Genomic DNA, 19,207 nt, shown 5'->3' on the forward strand with positions numbered 1-19,207 from the left:
CTACCGATCACGGTGGAGTAAAGGGAGGTGGAATGGGGTTTTAAAATAAAATAATAATAAATAAAATTTAAAATGGAGATTTAGCAGTAGTTTTGCACACAACGTGTTTACACCAGTATCCTTGTTTATCTTATTTTGTGTTTTAAAAAAAAATATTTTTATACACAGAGAAAGAAAGAAAAGAAGAAAAGAAAAAAGGGAGAGAAAATAATAATAATTTACATTCATTAAACAGTGGGATAATAATACCTTTATAAATGACTGAGTAGGAGGGTTTCTCTCATCTCCAATTATGTAATCTGGCAGGTCATCCTCAACCAAATTCATACCACGAAGTGACAAAAATTAAAATAAAAAAATAAAAATGACCTGAAAGGGAAAACAAAAATAATCATAGTAAAAAAAAAAGAAAAATTATACCACCTCTGAGCACCTTACAACAAATGTTCCAAAAATAATTGTACAATGATTTACATATTCGCTTCATGTAAAAAAAAAAGTAAATTTCAAATTTTTTTGGTAACCCTTGGGTGATACCTGTTATGACAACAAGACAAGATGCAATACTTGTGAGTTAAAAGAAAAAAAGTAAACAGCACAACGCATAATAATAATAATAATAATGACAACAACAAAAGGAATAAGTGGTGGAACCAACAAACAAAATTAAGATAAATTTGATTTCACATTATGTAGTAACATCTTTCAATGTTATGGCATATTTTGTCCAGTTTTCCCAAACCTGTCTCGTTCTTGCTTCAAGATGACTTTTTTTTTTTTAATTTCTAAATTAAATTGCACGGGGAGGCACGGTGGATCACCTTGCAAACCGTTGGCCTCACAGTTCTGAGGACATGGGTTCGATCCCGGGCCCCGCCTTTGTGGATTTTGCATGTTCTTCCCGTGCCTGCGTGGGTTTCCTCCCACATCCCAAAAACATGCAACATTAATTGGACTCTCTAAATTGCCCATAGGTGTGATTGCGAGTGCAACTGTTCGTCTTGATGTGCCTGCGATTGGCTGGCAACCAGTTCAGGGTCTACCCTGCTTATTTCTCGTTGACAGCTGGGATAGGGTCCAGCACTCCCCGCGACCCTCGTGAGGATAAGCGGCAAAGAAAATGGATGGATGGAAATTGCACAGGTGTGGATGTGCATGTGCATCTTTGAGTTTGATCCCCCCGGTTTTCGCTCATTCCTTGAATGAACAGGTGTGGAGGTCTTCCGTCTCGGGTGTGATTGGTGAAAATTCAGCAAAAAAAAAAAGAAAAACAGCAGTTTCAGTCAAATAAGGTTTTGCAGATTTAGAAAAAACATTTATTTACAAAACAGTGCAACACAATAATGCAAATTTACCCCAACATAATAACAAGAATGGAAAAATAGCCTGAGTGCACCGCAACTCAACGGAACTCCTGAGATTCAACTGGGCCACCTTCGGTTGAACGTGTGCGAACGAAAAGGCAACCAAGACTCGAATTGTCGCCTACGGAGTGTGAAAACAGGCGCAGAGCAGGTCTGGACTGGCGGTAGCAGACTACACAGGGGACAGGTTTCTGGTCAAGTCAGTCGGGGAGGACCGCGACACTGTGGGTTGGGAGGACACGATCCATGAATGAATGAAGGAAACGTGATTTTACTGACATCATCATGTCCATTAAAGGAAGACTCTCCCCAAATTTCATATGTACAATAAACCCTCCAAGGTGAAGTAATAATATTATTACATATATTCTGGACATTAATTGAAAAAAAAAAAAGAAAATAAAGAACATTTTTTTTAAATCCAAGCAAAATCTGGATGTGTGCCAGCTTTCACAGCCAAACGCTGAAGAAACATCCGTGACTCCGCAGCATTACGACCATTCCCTTCGAGCTGAGCCAAGATGCCGACGAAAACGGAGAAAACGCGCCCAAACGTCTCCTTCTTTAAAGTCCCGTGGGGTTAACCTGACAGAATAAAGCTGCGGCTGTCACAGTTGAGGCTCGTTCACCAGCAGGGGAAATTTGCATGCGTCTAATCGATACTGGTTGTCAGCTGCTTAGTTGTATAGCCTCTCGTACTGGTACTGCAGAAGCAACAACATATTTTAGGAGGCCGCACGATGGCGCAAGCTGTCCAATCCCGGACTTCCGTGTGTAGAGTTTGCATGCCGGTTGTTTGCGAGAGGTTGACTGCTTGAAAAGTACAATATGGGGGGGGGGGGGGTCTGGCCACGCCTGCTGTATATTCTCCACATCAAAACCAACTCCTCAGAAAAGCATCAAATCTCCGCGGTCCATATAATTATTTTTCACAAAAATCATCCACAAAATGCCAGATAGTGGACGTTCTCTGTTTGGTGAAACATATCCGCGAGCAATTTGGGGGTCAGAACAGGAAGCACTGCAGGCGTGGGAAACGCTGATTGGCTGTCAGTTTTCCGGCGCGGCTCACTGGAATGTCTGAGCGAGAGAGGAATTTCGAGAATACTTTTCCAATTTAGAGATGTTTCTCGGTGAAATCTGTGGATAACTCTGGCATTCAAAGAAACACTGAACCCTCATCTACTAACTTTTAACGTGTGCTCCCATTCCTATGAATCTCGACAAAGTCTTCCTTTAAGGGAAGCAATCTGTCTGTGTGTGTGTGTGTGTGTGTGTTTTACCAAGATTCCACAGTGCGTGTTCTGCCGCTAGCTCTTTAGCGACATCCAGCTGCACACACGCTACGTCCGGTATGTAGACTTCTCGTGTCAGCAGCATCACCACCTATGTACACAAACACAAACATTGAATGTAACAAAGCAGTATGTTGATTGGTGAAAAATGGCTCAACAATGACTTTGATTTTGAATCTTTTTTTTTATTTGATCTCTGCCAGTCGTAAAATATGTTAAAGTGACTCATCCCCGGTCCGTGCAACAAGCGTTTGGAAGACATCATTGAGATAGAACAGCAGATACTCTTTACTCTTGACTTCTCAACGAGTATTCAGTCATAAGCACAGTATTCGGATGAAACGACTTTTATTGGGTTTATTTCATACAAAATTTTAAAAATGCACGAGCTCCTTCAAAGTGGAGCACATTACGCAGAGTGATCCGCACGTCTCACTGGCGACAACACGTCCGCGACATAAAATATTTTCCTATTTGAAATGTGCTCTGTGAAGGTGTAGTGGTACACACGCCTTACTATGGTGTGGGCAGCGTGGGATCGATTCCTGCTCAGTGACGGTGTTGATGTCTGCCCTGCGGCTGACTGCCGACCAGTTAAGGGCGTAGTCCGCCTTTCACCCGAAGCTAGCTGGAATAGGCTCCGTCTCTCCTGTGACCCTTGTGGGGATAAGTGGCTGGATGGATGAATGTGCTATATTTTGCAAATAGATTTCTATGCCATTCACAGTTCTTGCAAGGAAAAATGAGTCAACATGATAGGGGTTGTACGGAGAATGCGTGTCGCTGGAATGTGCCGCAAGCTAGGTGCATTTAATGGATGAATGCTAATGTTATCATCACCTTGTAGACCAGCAGGGAGGCCCCTTCTGGAGCCAGCTGAGACAGCTCGTAATGTGGAGGTGGCAAGTTGTTCACGCAGCAATACAACTCCAGCAGACTGACAGCGGAGCAGAACTGATCGCGTTGGAGCAGCTGCAAGTTGGTGGGGTACAGCTGAGCGCCAGGATTGAGCGGGAACACACCGTGGGCAGCTAGAACTGAACAAATAAGGAATGACAAAGGTGAAACAAAACAGTGCCCACTGTCTTGGTTCTGAAGGGAATGAAGTGGTCTGATCGCATACATGATGCTCCGGGAGTCTGAGAGCTCCACTGGACATGAGGGTTCATGGACTCCACAGCATGGTGCTCATTTGTGCCACCGTGCTGCGGGTTGACCACCCCCGTAGCTCCACCTAGTGACAGACAACAATTAAATGCTATTTTAGGAAATGGCGCAGGGTACAATCAACTCTGTATGTGTCTATGTGTCCACCTGTTGCAATTACCAGTAAATAGTTTGGAAAATAATTTAACAGGTAAATTGAGACCAAACTATAATTATTTCGCCAAATATGTTAAGGGTTACATTTGATTATTGGTGGCCGGTTACAATTGTGTGATTCAAAATATGTCCCCACGCTAGGGGAAAAGCTGTTTTTGAAGACATCCAATAATCGGGGCACTTTAAGGGAAAAATGGGGAAACTCTGCCTGATTATCGCTTAAGGGACACAATCTGTGTGTGTGTGCGTGACCAAGATTACACAAGGCGTGTTCTGCCGCCAGCTCTTTAGCGGCATCCAGCTGCATACATAACATGTCTGGCATGAAGACTTCTTGTGTCAGCAGCATCATCACCTAAATACACAAAAACATGCAGTGAATGTCACAAAGCAGTATGCTGATTGGTGAAAAATGCTGAAAAATGCCTCAACAATTGACTCAGATTTTGAATCTTATTTTTTTATCTGATCTCTGTCCGTCGTAAAATATGTTGAAGTGGCTCATCCGCGCTCTGTGCTGCAGGCGTTTGGAGGACACCATTGATATAGAACGACAGATATTCTTTACCAGTCATAAGCGAAGTATTCTGATGAAATTAGTTTTGTTGGATTTATTTCATGCAAAATTAAAAAAAATGCATGTGCTCCTTGAAAGTGTAGCACGTTATGCAGTGTGATGTGCACGTCTCACTGGCAATGACACATCTGCTACAGAAATGATTTTCCTTTTTGAAATGTGCTATATTTTCCAAATAGATTTCTATTCCATTCACAGGTCTTACAAGGAAAAATGAGATTATGCATGATGGGTGTGCCAGAGGTCTGGATGGGAAAATGTGCGTGGCGAGAATCTACCGCAAGCTCGATGCGTTTAATAAAAAAAAGATTTGTGTGCAAATGGATGAATGAATGCTCATGTCATCATCACCTTGTAGACCAGCAGGAAGCCCCCATCTGGACCCAGCAGAGAGAAGAGCTCGTAACGCGGGGGCGGCAGCTTGTTCACGCAGCAATACAACTCCAGCAGACTCACGGCGGAGCCGAACTGACCAGGTTGGAGCAGCTGCAAGTCGGTGGGGTACAGCTGAGAGCCAGGATTGAGCGGGAACACACCCTGGGCAGCTCGAACTGGACAAATCAGGAATGACAAAGGTGAAACTAAACAGTGCCCACTGTCTTGGTTCTGAAGGGAATGAAGTGGTCTGATCGCATACATGATGGTCCAGGAGTCCAAGGGCTCCACTGCACACGAGGGTTCGTGGATTCCACAGCATGGCTCTCATCAGTGCCACCATTTTGCAGGTTGATTACCCCACTGGCTCCACCTCCTTGTGGCTGCCTTTGCTGCCATCTGTAGATATTCAGGGTCACTGCTACGGGGTTTCCGTCGACGATGGCGCCGTTCATCATCCTGGCGGCAACGACGGCATCCTCGTGGCAGCCGAAGTGAATGTAGGCGTGGCGGATGAACTTCTTCACTCGCGCCACTGCGCCTGGTTTGAAGCGCTCAAACTCGCGCCGCAGGGTTGCCGCTGTGGTGCTCGGCGAGAGGTTGCACACCTGAAAGGTACATCAGACTACCACAATAAAAGAATGCTTTGCGGTATGGACGTGTTATTGTTTTATTTTGACAAACGTGCTTGTGTGCGTGCTTTCGCACGATACTACAATTCCAGACTTAGTAGACTTAAAAGACGGAGGATAGCGAACAGAATATGAGAATATGATTCTGAGGGGTATGGAATGGTAAGGGAGGTACCATATCTTTTTTGCTGACGAGGTATCATGGTTTGGTTTCGGTTCCGGTACACACCGTGACGAATCAAATTGTTTAGATCGCAATCATTCATCAGATCAAGACTTGACTAACGTGGACTGTTTTGATGGAATGCAGGTTGGCTCCCTTCCTGTCCTTTTCCAGCTGGGCCCAGTCTATCCAGATGTTCTTGCCCCACAACTTCTTCCCTGCGGTGAGAAGATAACAGTCATGAATCTCACAAATATGATATTCAAAAAGGTCGTCGGTTCGTCGCGTCTTCATTCTTAGCGCTGCCGCACGCTGTCTTTGTTAGGAAAGCCTACGTTTCCCTTTGCGTGTGGTGTTATGTGTTCAGATTATTTGAGGCACCAGGCACAATCCAACCAAAACCGTTAAATCCCTGAATTTGTATCTTTATCCGTGGGGTCTGTCACGAATTTGAAAAAAAAAAAAAAAAAATGGATCAATAAAAACATTAATTGGACACTCTATACAGCCCATAGGTGTGATTGTGAGTGCTGCTGTTTGTCTCTGTGTGCCATGCAATTGGCTGGCAACCAGTTCAGGGTGTCAGCTGGGATAGGCTCCAGCACTCCCCCCAACCCTTGTGAGGATAAGCGACAAAAGAAAATGGATGAATAGTACAAGACATATGGGGGGAACAGAACAGTGGTGAGGTGTGCCGTAGGTGTGACAGAGGAATTTAAAGTGGAGGTGGGACTGCATCGGGGATCAGCTCTGAGCCCCTTTCTGTTAGCTGTAGTAATGGATAGGCTGACAGATGAGGTTAGACTGGAATCCCCTTGGACCATGTTCGCAGATGATAATAGTGATTTTCAACCAGTTCAGGGAGTACCCCGTCTCCTGCCCATTGACAGCTGGTATAGGCTCCAGAACCCTTGTGAGGATAAGCGGCTAAGAAAAAGGATGGATTTGATTGAAAACATTCAAGGAAAACGCGACTGTAACTGGTTATGCTGGCTGGGACAAAAACTTACTTGCCATCAATGCCTTACGAGCAAGAGCAGCTGCCTTGTGGGTCTCGTACTCCAGAAAAGCGAAGCCTTGGTTTTCACCTGTGTGGCTTGGAAACACGGAGACTTCTAGAAGGCCCTCCGTTACCTAGGAGGGTCAACGTGATTTTGATGTGAAGACCACGCGACAACTCATCCACAGACAAAGACGTCCTTGTGTGTACCTCTTTGACCGCCTCCGTGATCTCCTCCTTACTCTTATTTTTGGAAATGGAGGCAAGGAAGAGGCTGCATTTTTGCAGAGAGAGGCAAACACCGACGAACCTTCCTCGGCGAACCTCATGGTTATTCAGGTTCCGGACAGCTTTTTCGGCCGCCTCACTGGAACACATTCATAGTCGTTCTGATCATTCTGATCAAAGCTTTCGACACATGAATAAGTCGGGCATTAACCGGTCGGTGTACAGGACAAAGCCGTAGCCGCGGTTTTGTCCATTTAACTCGAGCATCAGCCTCATCTCGTAAATGGTGCCAGCGGTCTCGAAGAGAGGGACGAGCTCATCTTCATATATGTACGCCGGAATCTTGCCGACAAAGACCTCGCAGTCAATGCATGGCATGGGACCCACCCAGTCTGCAGATAGAGACATCACTCAGTTCTTAAGTCTTCAAGAAATCCATCACATGAGTAAAAGTATAAAATATGGATGCAAATAGGGAGCTCAGAACATCTGTTTTGCATTTCTACTCACTTGGTGGCGGTCCGCCATACTTTCTCTGCCCATTCTCCTGAATCATATTATACCCCGTTCTGTCCATCAGTTTCACCAAGGCCAAGTGAATGGACTGTTCCTTCCTGAGGTGTTCCATGTCAGTCAGAGGGTTGAACCGCCCTGAGGATGCTTCACCGTCTTCACCCAACTCTCGGTCATCACCTATAAAGTGTTTGGAGATCTTTTTAATCATCAGATTTTGTGTTGCTGTAGATTAGTGATAAAATATGGCTCGTTCTCATTTAGCTACAAATTTGGGTTAATTAGGTTAGTAGAACTCTATCGTAAACTCGGAGCCAACTGTCTGGTGAGATATGGAAAGTTGTTTGAATTAAATTTATTGTAAAATCCTTTGAAAGATAATGTAAGCATGGGTAGGTATGTTTTCAAAATATAATATGGATATTTTTCAACACCTGTTTTTTTTAACAATACATTTAATTAATAGTTCTTTAATTCTATTAAACGGGGGGGGGTTGACTTGGTGACAATAAGGAAGTTTTTATCCACTTAGTTAGTTTAAAATTATGACTCAACATTATTACATAGTATTTACATCCAGTTGAACATTCCTAACAGCTAAATAATTAATGTTTTCACAATCTAAAGTTTCAATCATCATCGGATGTTGCATATTTACTAACATGTCGTTGAAACAATGATGGGAAGGAGTGGGGGATTTACACTTTTTCTTTTTCTTTATAGCTTCGTACTTCCATAATTATGCTAATATTCTTCTGTACTCCGGAGTACAGCAAAAAAGGTAGAAAACAACTATCATGAAGTTAATAGCAAGGAGGGGGGCGTGATATCAATTATGTATTACAATAAGATATTATACATAAAATATACGATTTCGATTCTGGAAGCGTCAGGTTAAATTAGGCAACGTTAGCCTTCATGCTAACTGCCGTCTTTTGCTAACCAGTTTCTCAACGATATTTATGAAAACTAACTTAAACACTTACGATATCTAGCTTCCGCCATTTAGTCCAGAGTATTTTGTCAAATTATAAAACGAATTTAAGATCAAAAAGTTGATATTTTGGGAATATTTTTCGGGACAACTCGGTGGTCGAGCGCACACCTGTTGCGACCGGATCAACTGTTTTGATTGACGTGAATGTCAGCGAATCAGCGATGCCCAATTAAGGATGGCCGTCGTCGCAATGGACAGTCCAAAATGCTACATTACAAATAAACACAATACGCGAAAAGAATAGTAATATATATCGCGAATACCATTTCAGGGATTGTCCAACTCATAAATGTAAAAAACAAAATGGGGTAAAAATGACCAACTTGTTTGAACTTCACAAGTAAAGATGCAAAGTTTCCTAACTTCCCAAGATTGAACAAATATTTAATTTTATCATGAAAATGTTTTTTTAAAAAACTGTGGTTGTTGTTCTGTCCTGCTCTTCAAAACCGAGCGGCACCAGAATGTGCATGGCAGCCATTGAAAGGGGATAGCTCACCCACATCAATATTACCGCTAGATAGCAACATTGTAATATTTATTTCTCTCCTGACATTATGGCAAGAAAGAGATAAGAGTACCGTCGTTGGGACTTTATATCTATCAATATATCAATATTGTACGCAGAAAACCGGCTGGCGCCATCCTCCTCTTCCAGGCGTTGCCTTGGAGACGAACGACACCAGATAAGGTGCGGAAAGTTACCATCCCGGCCCAGGATCTGACTGCTGGGGGGGCAGCCACTTCTACCATGGACCCATACAGATCAAAACCTTGTTTATTGGGCAGCTTTTGTCTTCTTCTTTGGCTATCCTGCCAGAAGACTGCGGCAGATACCTAGATAAGACCCAGACGTCTGTACTGTAAAAAAAAAAATGCATGTTAACAAGGCTGTGTAGACTTTATGGGTGAGGTTCTGGAGGATTAGTGGATGGCTACTATTTACTAACATGAGTATCGTAGAGTACTGTACATATGATTCCAGAGCCACTTGATGACAAAACATAAAGTGTCTGTGGGAGAGGCGAATTTGACGCCTTCAATGACAAACGGAAAAGAGCAGCGCGATTCAAAACACGACGCTTTTGAACAGCATCGATTAACTTATCCGCCTTATATGTCCCGATTTGAACCAAAATCTGTGTATCAAATTGACTTTAACTTTTACACGAAGGGTAACGTCAGAACAACAGCGGGTTATTCCCCCCTAACCTGGCAATTGTGTGTCAAGTAGTTGAATGTACGAGCTGGAACTCTGCCCGGGAAGGCCACATCGACACAGACAACGCCCCCTTATGGCGCATGCGCATGGCGTTGTTACCAAATTCCACCCACTCGCCAATGTTTTTTTTTTTTTAATTCAGTTTTTATACTGCATATATAATGAACAACATTGCATTAACATGACAATATTTAACATACATTTTTACCAATAATAAATTGAGTTGTATACATATAACATATACATACAACCAGGTTTTTAAGAGGTGACAAAAGGGAGAATAAATCAAATTAAAAATAAACAATAAACGTTTATTTAGGAAAGTAAAAAAGCAGAATAATTTGAGATATTAAACTCACAAAGTATATTGCACATAGGTAGTTTTACAGCTCTGTTATTTTTAAGAACCCAACAGTTGCTGGAATCGCAAATGTGTTGCATTTTCAAAAATATTTTTTTCCTTCATCAATTTAAAAAAAAAAAAAAAAAAGCAGTAGTCCGCTTTTCGCCCCGAGGCTAGCTGGAATAGCCTCCAGCACTTCCGCGATTGTGAGGATAAGCGGTCCAGAGAATTGCTGGATGGATGGATGAGAACTACGAGGTCATCTTCAGGTGCGTGATGACCTTTTATTTTTCGCCTCTTGCACGGATGTTGCATAGAAACATACGCATATGAACGTAGTCTTACTTTTGTATTTTGGGGTTTTTTATATTTTTATTCTCGGACTGCACTTTTGCTCGCTCGTGTTATCTCCCGCATCTTTTTGACAACGGCCACAATTTTTCAACGTAATATTAATGATTTTAGGATTCTTTGAAAGTAAAAAAGAAGTTGATAAATATGTCTTCGTGCCCTAAGTTGGTTGTGAAATTTCACATCACACGGTTTTACAGTGATGGCAGCCAGTTTGTCATTCTGTCCACCCTGCTCAAAGCGTTATTTTACTATCATTTTTTTTTACACAGTTAAAAAAAAATACACTAAAATGTTATTCAGGATGCATTTTAAATTGGTAATGTTTTTTTTACATACTTTAACCCGTAGCAATACTTCATATTTTTACACGCTTGTTGAATTTGCACAATATCCGGAATGCTTGTGAACGCAGCCTTCGTGAACTGGACGTGACCCTCGAACTTTCACCTGCGCATTTCGATTTCGGTGCCCACTTCATGTGTTCTAGTGTGCCAGGCTACCACATTTTCATGGGCCACCAAACTACGGGAGCAAGATATTTTTTCTTGTAATCATCCTTCTAAGGTAAAACAAACGAAATATTGGTTTTATATTGGCGTTGTTATAATGAAAACGGGGGTCGCGGCCTGCACGCTAAATAGCTAACAAGCTAAATAGCTAACACGCGAATTAGTTACGTTTCTTATTCGATTTTTCACCTGAAAAACTTAGAGTAAGTTGGTCCCAAATGAAAATTTTCGTTACGTAACAAATGTTTATCTCTGTAGAACAAATACCGGGTTATTCCCCCCTCCCCCCACCGTAGTGGCGCGCTATTGCATTTGCGTCACACTTTTCACTACTTTTGGTTCAGCCATGAGGCTCACGCCATTTTGAATACGGCAAGGACCGCGTATCGAACGCGAAAGAAAGGAAGTCACTTTCTCAGGTGCGGCCTTTCCTTCCTACTACTTTCTCAGCTCTTTGGGAAACTTATTTAGTGAGCAAAAAGTAGAGAATTCACGGTCTTACATGCTGGTATCTGTGTGGAAGTCCCACAGTTCAGCGGTTAGAGCATTGGTTTGGTATACCAGCGGTTGTGAGTTCGTATCCCACGAGGGTATGTGTCAGGAAAGGCAAACAAATATGAGCATTCAACGCTGTAGCGTCCTATAACGGGACAAGGCAAAAATTATCTTTTTTTTACATGCTGGACTTTATGTACCAATAACATACAGAACACGTCACCAAATTCTGAATGCAAAATTATGATACAGTATTCATAATTAATTACATGAAATCGACAGGCCTCAATGTAAGGCCCGCTGCTGGTAACCTTCTTTTGGGTTCCGTGTAAATTTGTGATTGTAACCTCTAGGTTACGGAATAATGTTCTCTAAAATACAATACTATAATTTCTTGATTGTTAAACAATTTTAAATATCTTTCATATGTTATTTTACCCATTATCTTTGTTTGATGCCTAATATATGAAATAAAGTTTTACTTTCTTTCAAATTCCCTTCAGAACCTACAAATGAAAAGATAATTTCCCGTTTATTTTTCACAAATTATATGTACTCAATGAATTATGACATCCATTTTCATTAAACTGAAATGAGATCTCACAAATATTTATGTTACATAAATAATCCCTCAAATGTCAATGCGGTAAAAAGAAACAGAAAACTGTCAAATAATTATCAAATGGATTGGAAATTTACGAAACTATTAAAATTATATCATTAAATCAGTACACTTATAACAATATACTCTATAATCTAATAATAGTCAGACAGCAATTATTATTGATTCTTGAATAGATTATATCTACTTAAAATCAATGTAATTAAAAATGATATAACAACCAGCCCTTTTAATTTCATGTTTTATTTGACAGTTGATAATATTAAACATTTTAGCCGTCGCACTTGTACTTTAAAATGAAAAAACGAAACATGTCTATGTCACGCTCGGAATCAGATTCACGTACCTGACCAGACAATCCTCTCATTTTGACTTGTTTTCATATTTCCATAACTTGATTGGAACATATTTTACACTGAAGTAGTTTTAATCGACCCTGTTCATTATCTGCCTCATACACAAAATCTTCGTGAAAGTCCCATGATTGAAACGTTTTAACAGTAACAGTTTCCCCGTGTACAACATTTTCAAACCGCGCCTTCTTACTGGGAGCTGCCATGTTTGTTTGATAAACAAGAAGTATCGCGATATGGGCCGCGTGATCTAGCGTGTCTTGAAACAACACGACATCAACCTGTTAATAACCATTTGTGAGTCGTCTGGCGAAAGCCAGCAGTAAATTTCTATATAGATATATAAATTATTCGTTTTCGTTTGTCTACTGTCCACACAAATTTTCTTTGCGATTTTTTTTTTTTTTTTTTTTTTTTTTTTTTTTTTTTTGCTATTGCGTAACCGATGCGTAACCTACACGATCATTCACGGTTTACGGTGAGGCCTGAGATCTAGCTTTGACTGAAAATGGTTGGTTCAGAAAGTATTTACAGTAGTAACGTGTTTTTAAATACCTCTAAAATGGAATGGATTACTTCAGTACATGACCTAATCTTCACGTCTAATGTTCGAATCTTCTCCAACCACTTTGCTTTTCCACAAGTAACTATGGTGCACGTCTCTCCGATTAGAACTCCAGAGAAGATGGAGGTTTCCGCGAGTCCGTTGCCCTACGAACTGCTGTCCCTGATACGCCAGGGCTCCTTCGGGAAGGTGTTCAAGGCCAGGGAGATCGGCGGGACTGGGCGCCTCTTGGCGGTGAAGAAGTTCCGCAACCAGTTGGAGCCGTCGTCGGCCGGGCGCGGCGTCCCTCCGTTCATCCTCCGCGAAGTGGCGCTGCTGGGGAGGATGAAGTTCTTTGACCACCCCAACATCGTCAAGTAAGACATTTTTTTTTTTCCATCCTATTGCCTCACTTTTTACTTCCTAATCATAGGGCTGAGCCATTTGTTGATTTTTACGATTGATTCTTATTATTTACCACCTGTGTTTTCAAATGGATACGCACCGATGTGCACTGCTTACACAAACAACATGGCTGCCGACGACAACATAGTAGTATACAAAGAGCGACATTTTCGGCCCCTCTACTGATTAGTTTTTCCAAAAGCAACGGAGGACTTTAATTCCCGCTAGTACAGTGTGTGTAGAATTATTAGTCCAGTCTCAAGTCTGAAACCAGGGAAAGACCCCACTTATCCAGGTAATCACGGCCCGCTGTCAGAAATGACTACGGACACCAAAGACCCCGATAATAGACAAACACAACGACGCTGATATTTGCTATAAAATCCTCTTACTGGACTGCGCAGGTTGTTGGATGTGAAGGCCACGTTGGAGGGGAACGCGTTGGACTTGACGGTGATTTTGGAGTACATTGATCAGGACCTGTCCACTTACATGTCCAAGGCCCCCCCCTCTGGCCTCAGCTTGGACGACATTAAGGTAAAAGCCGCAACGTGGTCGATCTTCAGTTCCATTTTTGTTTTTCTTGACTGCCATGCCCATGTATTATTTGGTAGGCTTTTATTTTGAAGGTGCCCCCCCAAGCGCTTTGGCGGCGTGCTTCCGTAACATTACGTTCCGTTACTCAACAAATTGTCTCCTGGGTTGCAAATGAGCGTATGAGTTGAGGGACATGACCCAATTTGTTCCGCTGGGTCGCGATAGGTCGAAATACTAAGCGTGGATTTCAGGTCGGCAGATCCATTGGCGCCGATCCAGCGGAGAGAGAAATGAGATGACCCCAGAACCCCCTGATACTTTATTTGTGCGGAATATTCACATCGCAGTTCTGGAATGTCATATGCAATGATTCAAGTTTAGTATTAAAATTGACGTTCGAGGCCTTCATGTCAACAACATTGTGAGGAAATCGCAATGTCCCACCACTGCTATTTTCAGAGTATGAATGCACAGCACGCTACTGAAATGCAGTTACAGCATCCATCAGCAGAGGGGGCTGTTCTCCTTGTTTGCGTCCAGGGCATTATGCTGCAGCTGATGCGCGGCCTGGACTTCATGCACGCCAACATGGTGGTGCGCCACGAAATCAAGCCGGAAAATATCCTAATCAGCAGCAGCGGCCTGGTCAAGATCGTCGACTTCGAACTGGCTCGCTTGTACAGCGCCTTTCCGGTCATTGTGGTATTCGCGGAAAGTGTGTTTGCGGGGGAAAAAAAACCCATCTAATATGTATTTTGCTCTCCGCAGGTTGTCAACATTTGCTACCGAGCTCCAGAAGTACTACTCAACACTTGGTACGAGTCGGCTGTGGACGTGTGGAGCGCGGGATGCATCTTCGCCGAGCTCTTCCTGCTCAAGTAAGAACCGCACTCGTCGCTGGTAACGCGAAGACGCTGACGCGACCTTCGTCCCGCAGGCCGCTCTTCCGAGGAACCTCCGAAGCGCAACAGCTGAAACTGATCTTTGAGTGAGTATTTTGTCCTTCGCCGGTTCTGCGATGTTACCGAAGCCCCGCGAGACGTTCGACAAGAGCCAAAATGTATCTGCCTTTGATTTTTTTTTACACACCACCCAGCGCAAAAATTGAAATGCATCGGAACATGACATCAAATCCGGAATCCATCCTCCTATACACAGAACCCAGCGAGCCTGATTTTTACACAACTTTTCAGACAGGTTCAATTTAAAAATGGTATTTTGCAGTTTTAACGGCAGGCTTGTTGTTCTTGCCGCCGTCAACCACTCCAGGTTCATCGGTTTGCCCAGTGAGGATGAGTGGCCCCTCACCAGCTGCATTGCCTACTCGCATTCCCTCGGGCCCAGGGACCCCAACCCTCCGGTGCTGGACTTGCTGAACCCCCACGCGAAAGACCTCCTTTTGGTGAGTCGATAAATGCATAAAACGGTGGCACCTCGATTTATGAAATGAATTCGTTCAAGAAGTTGTTGCGTGACGTGAATTTTTTGTAAGTAGAAGCGCATTTTACATGTAAATAGCCTAATCCGTTCCAAGCTCCTCAAACCCTCGCCAAAAATAAGCATTCAAAGTACATAACGTAAAGAATATTTTTTTTTTTTTTTCATTTGCTTTTGGCTTGGGTGACTACGCAAAGAGAAGCAAAAGCCATCGTGGGGGACGGAGGAGGAAGCAAACGTTTGACAGCCGAGACGAAATGGACGTACGCTCACTATTTAACTCCATGAAAATTTCTTGGGGCCCACGGTGAAGAAAAATGAATAAACTTGCAAAAAACTCACAAAAAAGTTATATTTTTCCTACGTGTGCTTGCGTGATTCGGTGACAGTCGAATGTCCAAGGGAAACGAAAAGCATCATGGGTAAAGATTGCCGTCCCTCCTAGCCAATGAGATGCCAGGAAGATGCTACGGTTGTAGCCAATGGAAGAGCAGCTTTATCGCGCCACACAAACCAAGTTGGAGGATATTTACGTTCGGCGGAATTTCGGCAATGCGCCGCCTATTTATTCCTTTCAAATCCTGCATTTTCCTTCTTAACTAGAGGCAATATTTTTTCCGAGCAGGCGTTTCAGAACCTGAATTTTTCGATACTAGAGACGTTTGTAAGTGGAGGTAGCACCATAATAAGAAAATCGTTTTGGTTAATTGACTCCTTCACTGTTTTCAAAGTAATTTCCCGTATTGGCAGCCATTTTGTCGCAAGACAGACAGACAATAAATTGACTCAAGTTGAATGTCAGTGGTTTTTTTTTTTTTACACGATGTTCGGCTGTGTTATATAAACTCATTTTGGAGGGTGGGAAAAAAACAAAATTCTAACGTAAGACCATCTCGCCGCGCCCTAAAGGAAGTGAGCGCTAAATCTCTTTTTTTTTTTTTTTGTTCATCCGCAGGAATGTTTGACTTTCGCGCCAGGCAGACGCATCTCGCCCGCTGGGGCCCTGGCCCACCCCTTCTTCACCCAGGAATGAAGGGAAGTACGCGCCCAGTTAGATGTTCTTGCTCCAGTTGATAAAGCGACCACAAGCACTTTAAAATGGACACTTTTTGTTGTTAGTTTTGTCCAAGTTTCGTGTTAAAAGACATCACTTTGTTGTTGCAAGTTACGGCTTTGGAGCCTGATCGCTGAATTCCGTCAGTGCAATAAAAAAAACATTCCACAATTTGTCGTTTTTTTTCCAAGCGTCTTTATAAAATGAAGACTCGTGCCAACCTTCCTGAAGTTTAACTCCATTTGGTCATTTGATATATCCTGAAGTTCGACGAAGACTTAAATTTGAATGTCGATACTAGCAGGGGTGTCAAACACATTTTTGTGTCGGGCCACGTTGTACTTGCGGTTTCCCCTCCGAGGGCCGTTATGGCTGCGAAATGATAAAAATCTTTAACCGCGTCATCATATTTACACGTGAAATTTATGAACTAGTTTTGGAATCAGAAATCAAGGGTAATGGGTTTTTCCCAACTATTGTTTGGTAACACAAAAATGCTTGTAATAACTCAACGTTTATGATAAGACCATTTCAAATGTTGTTACAGATTTGAACAAAAAAATCATGGAAGTTGATACACATGATTTGCCTCCGCTAAGTGGTCACATCATAAATGATAACATTGAGCTATTACAGGGCCAGCAAGGTCTGGTTTATTGAGGCCCAAGGAGAGGAGCAGCACGGAAGGAAGGAAGGATTTGGTCGGCCACGGCCTCCGGCGGCGCTGGACAGCTGGGGAGCTCCATCAGCACGGTCGGCCCAATGATGCACAACTGACGGTCGTGCAGTCTGTGATTCAATCAAAGGTGCAAATGGCAGCAATAGCTGTAATATACAAGATGAAAAAAATAATAATAAAATACTGGTGTCAAACTCGAGGCTTGGGGGCCAGATCCGGCACGCCGCATGATTTTATGTGGCCCTTGAAGGCAAATCATCCGCATCAAGTTCCTTGATATAAGTTAAAATCTGAATCAAAATTCCAATTTGTCACGTCATATAAATGATAACATTGAGATATTACAAGCGTTTTTTGTGTTACAACACAACAGTTGGAAAAACCCATTACTCTTGATTTCTGATTACAAAACGAGCTCATAAATTTCAAATGAAAATATGATGAAGCGGTCAAAGATTTTTTTATGGTTGAACAGTCATAACCGGCCTCTGAGGGCAATTGTAGGTAAAATTTGGCCTGGGACAAAAATGAGTTTGACGCCCCTGATTGAGACCAAAGTAAATGTGGACTACTTCATCAAGATCGCATATTTCAGTTGAGTCTGTCCACTGCGACACTCAAAATCTGAAGATTACAACTGATAAAAATTGTTATTGACAGAAGAAGAAATTAAAGATGATCTGGACCTAAGTAGGAGCTAAGACCAGCCAGATTGGCTTGGCAAAAATCAAGATCCAGATGTACAATACTTACAACACTACCAAGTGCTCCACGATATTTTTCAAATCCAATCTTCAAATTTCACAAATTGCTGCACAATATTTTTCCAAGTCATTTCAAAGATGCCGTTATCAGAATGATTATTAATAATGCCAGGCCATCTTCTCAACAGGTCTGACTGCCACCTGGTAGCTTGAAGGTAGCTGCGAATGGTTTTTGAGTGGAACTGAACGGAGTTAGCATGCTGTCATCGGTTGAAGAAAGTCATCAGGCTGCGGGTGGTGGGCGTGGCCAATGAGTTTGTAAGTTTTTGTCACAATGTGTGTGTTGTTGTGTGTCTGCTAAAAAGATTGTCTTCGGCAGTGGAACAAACTTGATGGTGGAAAAAAGTAGGATTTTTTTTTAATGAATATTTTTGCTAATATTTTTCATCACTTCTCACATATTTACTTCTCTTTCTGTGTTTTATTCTTGGATTATCCCGCTGCTTTTTTGGGGGGGGTTGTGTATCCCATCTCAGTATATGGCAACACGTTGTGTTTGTTGATATGATTTTTGTTTATGCAAACATGGAGGAATATGCTTTATGACATCGTATACACAGGAAGAATCTCCAGATGACGTGGATGACATAAAAGTCAAGTGGGATGAGGGATGATCCCCTGAGGAACGCCACTATGTAATGGCCGAGACCTCTAAAAAAAGGGTTCCAAATCCATTTTTTTTTTTTTCTTCAAATATGAAGAAAATTTTGAAATCATCAATGGGCTTGGTCTTCAGACATCAGGATGTGAAACTAGATCAAGTGGAAACACGCACCTGGAACTTTAAGTTGATTAGTGCACCGACAATATGGTGCGAACTTTGGCTTCGGCGTCTTGCTCGAGGACACTCGGGCATGGCCGGAGAGGCTCGGGACTGAATCCACAACTTTCTGGTTGGGAGACCACCTGAGTCACGCCACCCCATCAAGATTTTCTCGTCGAAGCTTCTCTCGAGGTTTTTGTGGAGGAATCAACTGATGTGCGACATCGTTCAGCAGATTAGTTTTCGGAAGCGGAACCGGAGTGACGGTGGAGGCCCGTAAGTTCTGCTTTCGTGCTCAATTGTCAGCAACCCAAAAACTGCATTGTTGTGTCCAAAAAAAAAAAAAACCCAAAATGTGATGAAATAGATCAAATATGTTCCATTTTCGATTCTGGGCTAACCTAGTGGAATATGGACGGAGGACGTTTTTTGCGGAGGACACGAATGTTTTTATTTTATTGATACGTGAGGTACTGATCGGATTCTCCTCGGAGCATCTCGTGAGGTTTTTGTTGAGGAAGCGACTGATGTGTGACATCGAACAGAATACTTTTTGGGAGCGGCACAAGACTAACAGTGGAGACTCGTAAGTAAAAAAAAAAAAAAAAAGTCAAAGTTTTTAATATGTTCTGTGTGAAAAAAGTGGACGCAGACAGCTG

At 42.4% G+C, this 19,207-nt stretch overlaps 2 protein-coding genes and 1 long non-coding RNA gene across 8 annotated transcripts in view; 2 read left to right on the top strand and 1 right to left on the bottom strand.

The window, feature by feature from the left end:
* Window positions 1-5,366, top strand: part of LOC133493147 (uncharacterized) — a 56,603-nt gene extending 51,237 nt beyond the window's left edge. The window contains exons 8-9 of the long non-coding RNA XR_009792862.1: window positions 4,918-5,134; window positions 5,285-5,366. This is a non-coding gene — a long non-coding RNA (uncharacterized LOC133493147). The remainder of the gene's footprint in view (window positions 1-4,917; window positions 5,135-5,284) is intronic.
* LOC133493143 (probable RNA-binding protein 46) lies at window positions 1,251-9,474 on the bottom strand. Of its 5 annotated transcripts, XM_061806106.1 has the most exons (14): window positions 9,418-9,474; window positions 9,049-9,328; window positions 7,468-7,650; window positions 7,169-7,349; window positions 6,940-7,096; window positions 6,740-6,863; window positions 5,853-5,947; window positions 5,197-5,542; window positions 4,911-5,110; window positions 4,244-4,337; window positions 3,783-3,893; window positions 3,500-3,696; window positions 2,648-2,750; window positions 1,254-1,586 (listed from the first exon to the last, which is right to left on the bottom strand). In XM_061806106.1, exons 3-14 carry the CDS (start codon window positions 7,583-7,585, stop codon window positions 1,537-1,539), a joined length of 1,776 nt encoding a protein of 591 aa, XP_061662090.1. In that variant the 5' UTR covers window positions 7,586-7,650; window positions 9,049-9,328; window positions 9,418-9,474; the 3' UTR covers window positions 1,254-1,536. The 5 variants fall into 5 exon arrangements, with proteins under 5 accessions (XP_061662091.1, XP_061662089.1, XP_061662090.1 ...); XM_061806107.1 differs by lacking the exons at window positions 9,049-9,328; window positions 9,418-9,474 and adding an exon at window positions 8,576-8,598 and having other exon boundaries at window positions 1,251-1,586; XM_061806105.1 differs by lacking the exons at window positions 9,049-9,328; window positions 9,418-9,474 and adding an exon at window positions 8,457-8,594 and having other exon boundaries at window positions 1,252-1,586; window positions 6,758-6,863.
* A 706-nt stretch (window positions 9,475-10,180) lies between these two features.
* On the top strand, window positions 10,181-16,513 carry LOC133493144 (cyclin-dependent kinase 4-like). Of its 2 annotated transcripts, none has more exons than XM_061806108.1 (8): window positions 10,181-10,301; window positions 13,038-13,286; window positions 13,719-13,851; window positions 14,392-14,553; window positions 14,620-14,729; window positions 14,789-14,839; window positions 15,121-15,253; window positions 16,244-16,513. In XM_061806108.1, exons 1-8 carry the CDS (start codon window positions 10,273-10,275, stop codon window positions 16,319-16,321), a joined length of 945 nt encoding a protein of 314 aa, XP_061662092.1. In that variant the 5' UTR covers window positions 10,181-10,272; the 3' UTR covers window positions 16,322-16,513. The 2 variants fall into 2 exon arrangements, with proteins under 2 accessions (XP_061662092.1, XP_061662093.1); XM_061806109.1 differs by having other exon boundaries at window positions 14,392-14,544.
* Window positions 16,514-19,207: the final 2,694 nt, after the last annotated feature.

Source organism: Syngnathoides biaculeatus, chromosome 20 (assembly GCF_019802595.1).
Source record: "Syngnathoides biaculeatus isolate LvHL_M chromosome 20, ASM1980259v1, whole genome shotgun sequence".
NCBI lineage: Eukaryota > Metazoa > Chordata > Actinopteri > Syngnathiformes > Syngnathidae > Syngnathoides > Syngnathoides biaculeatus.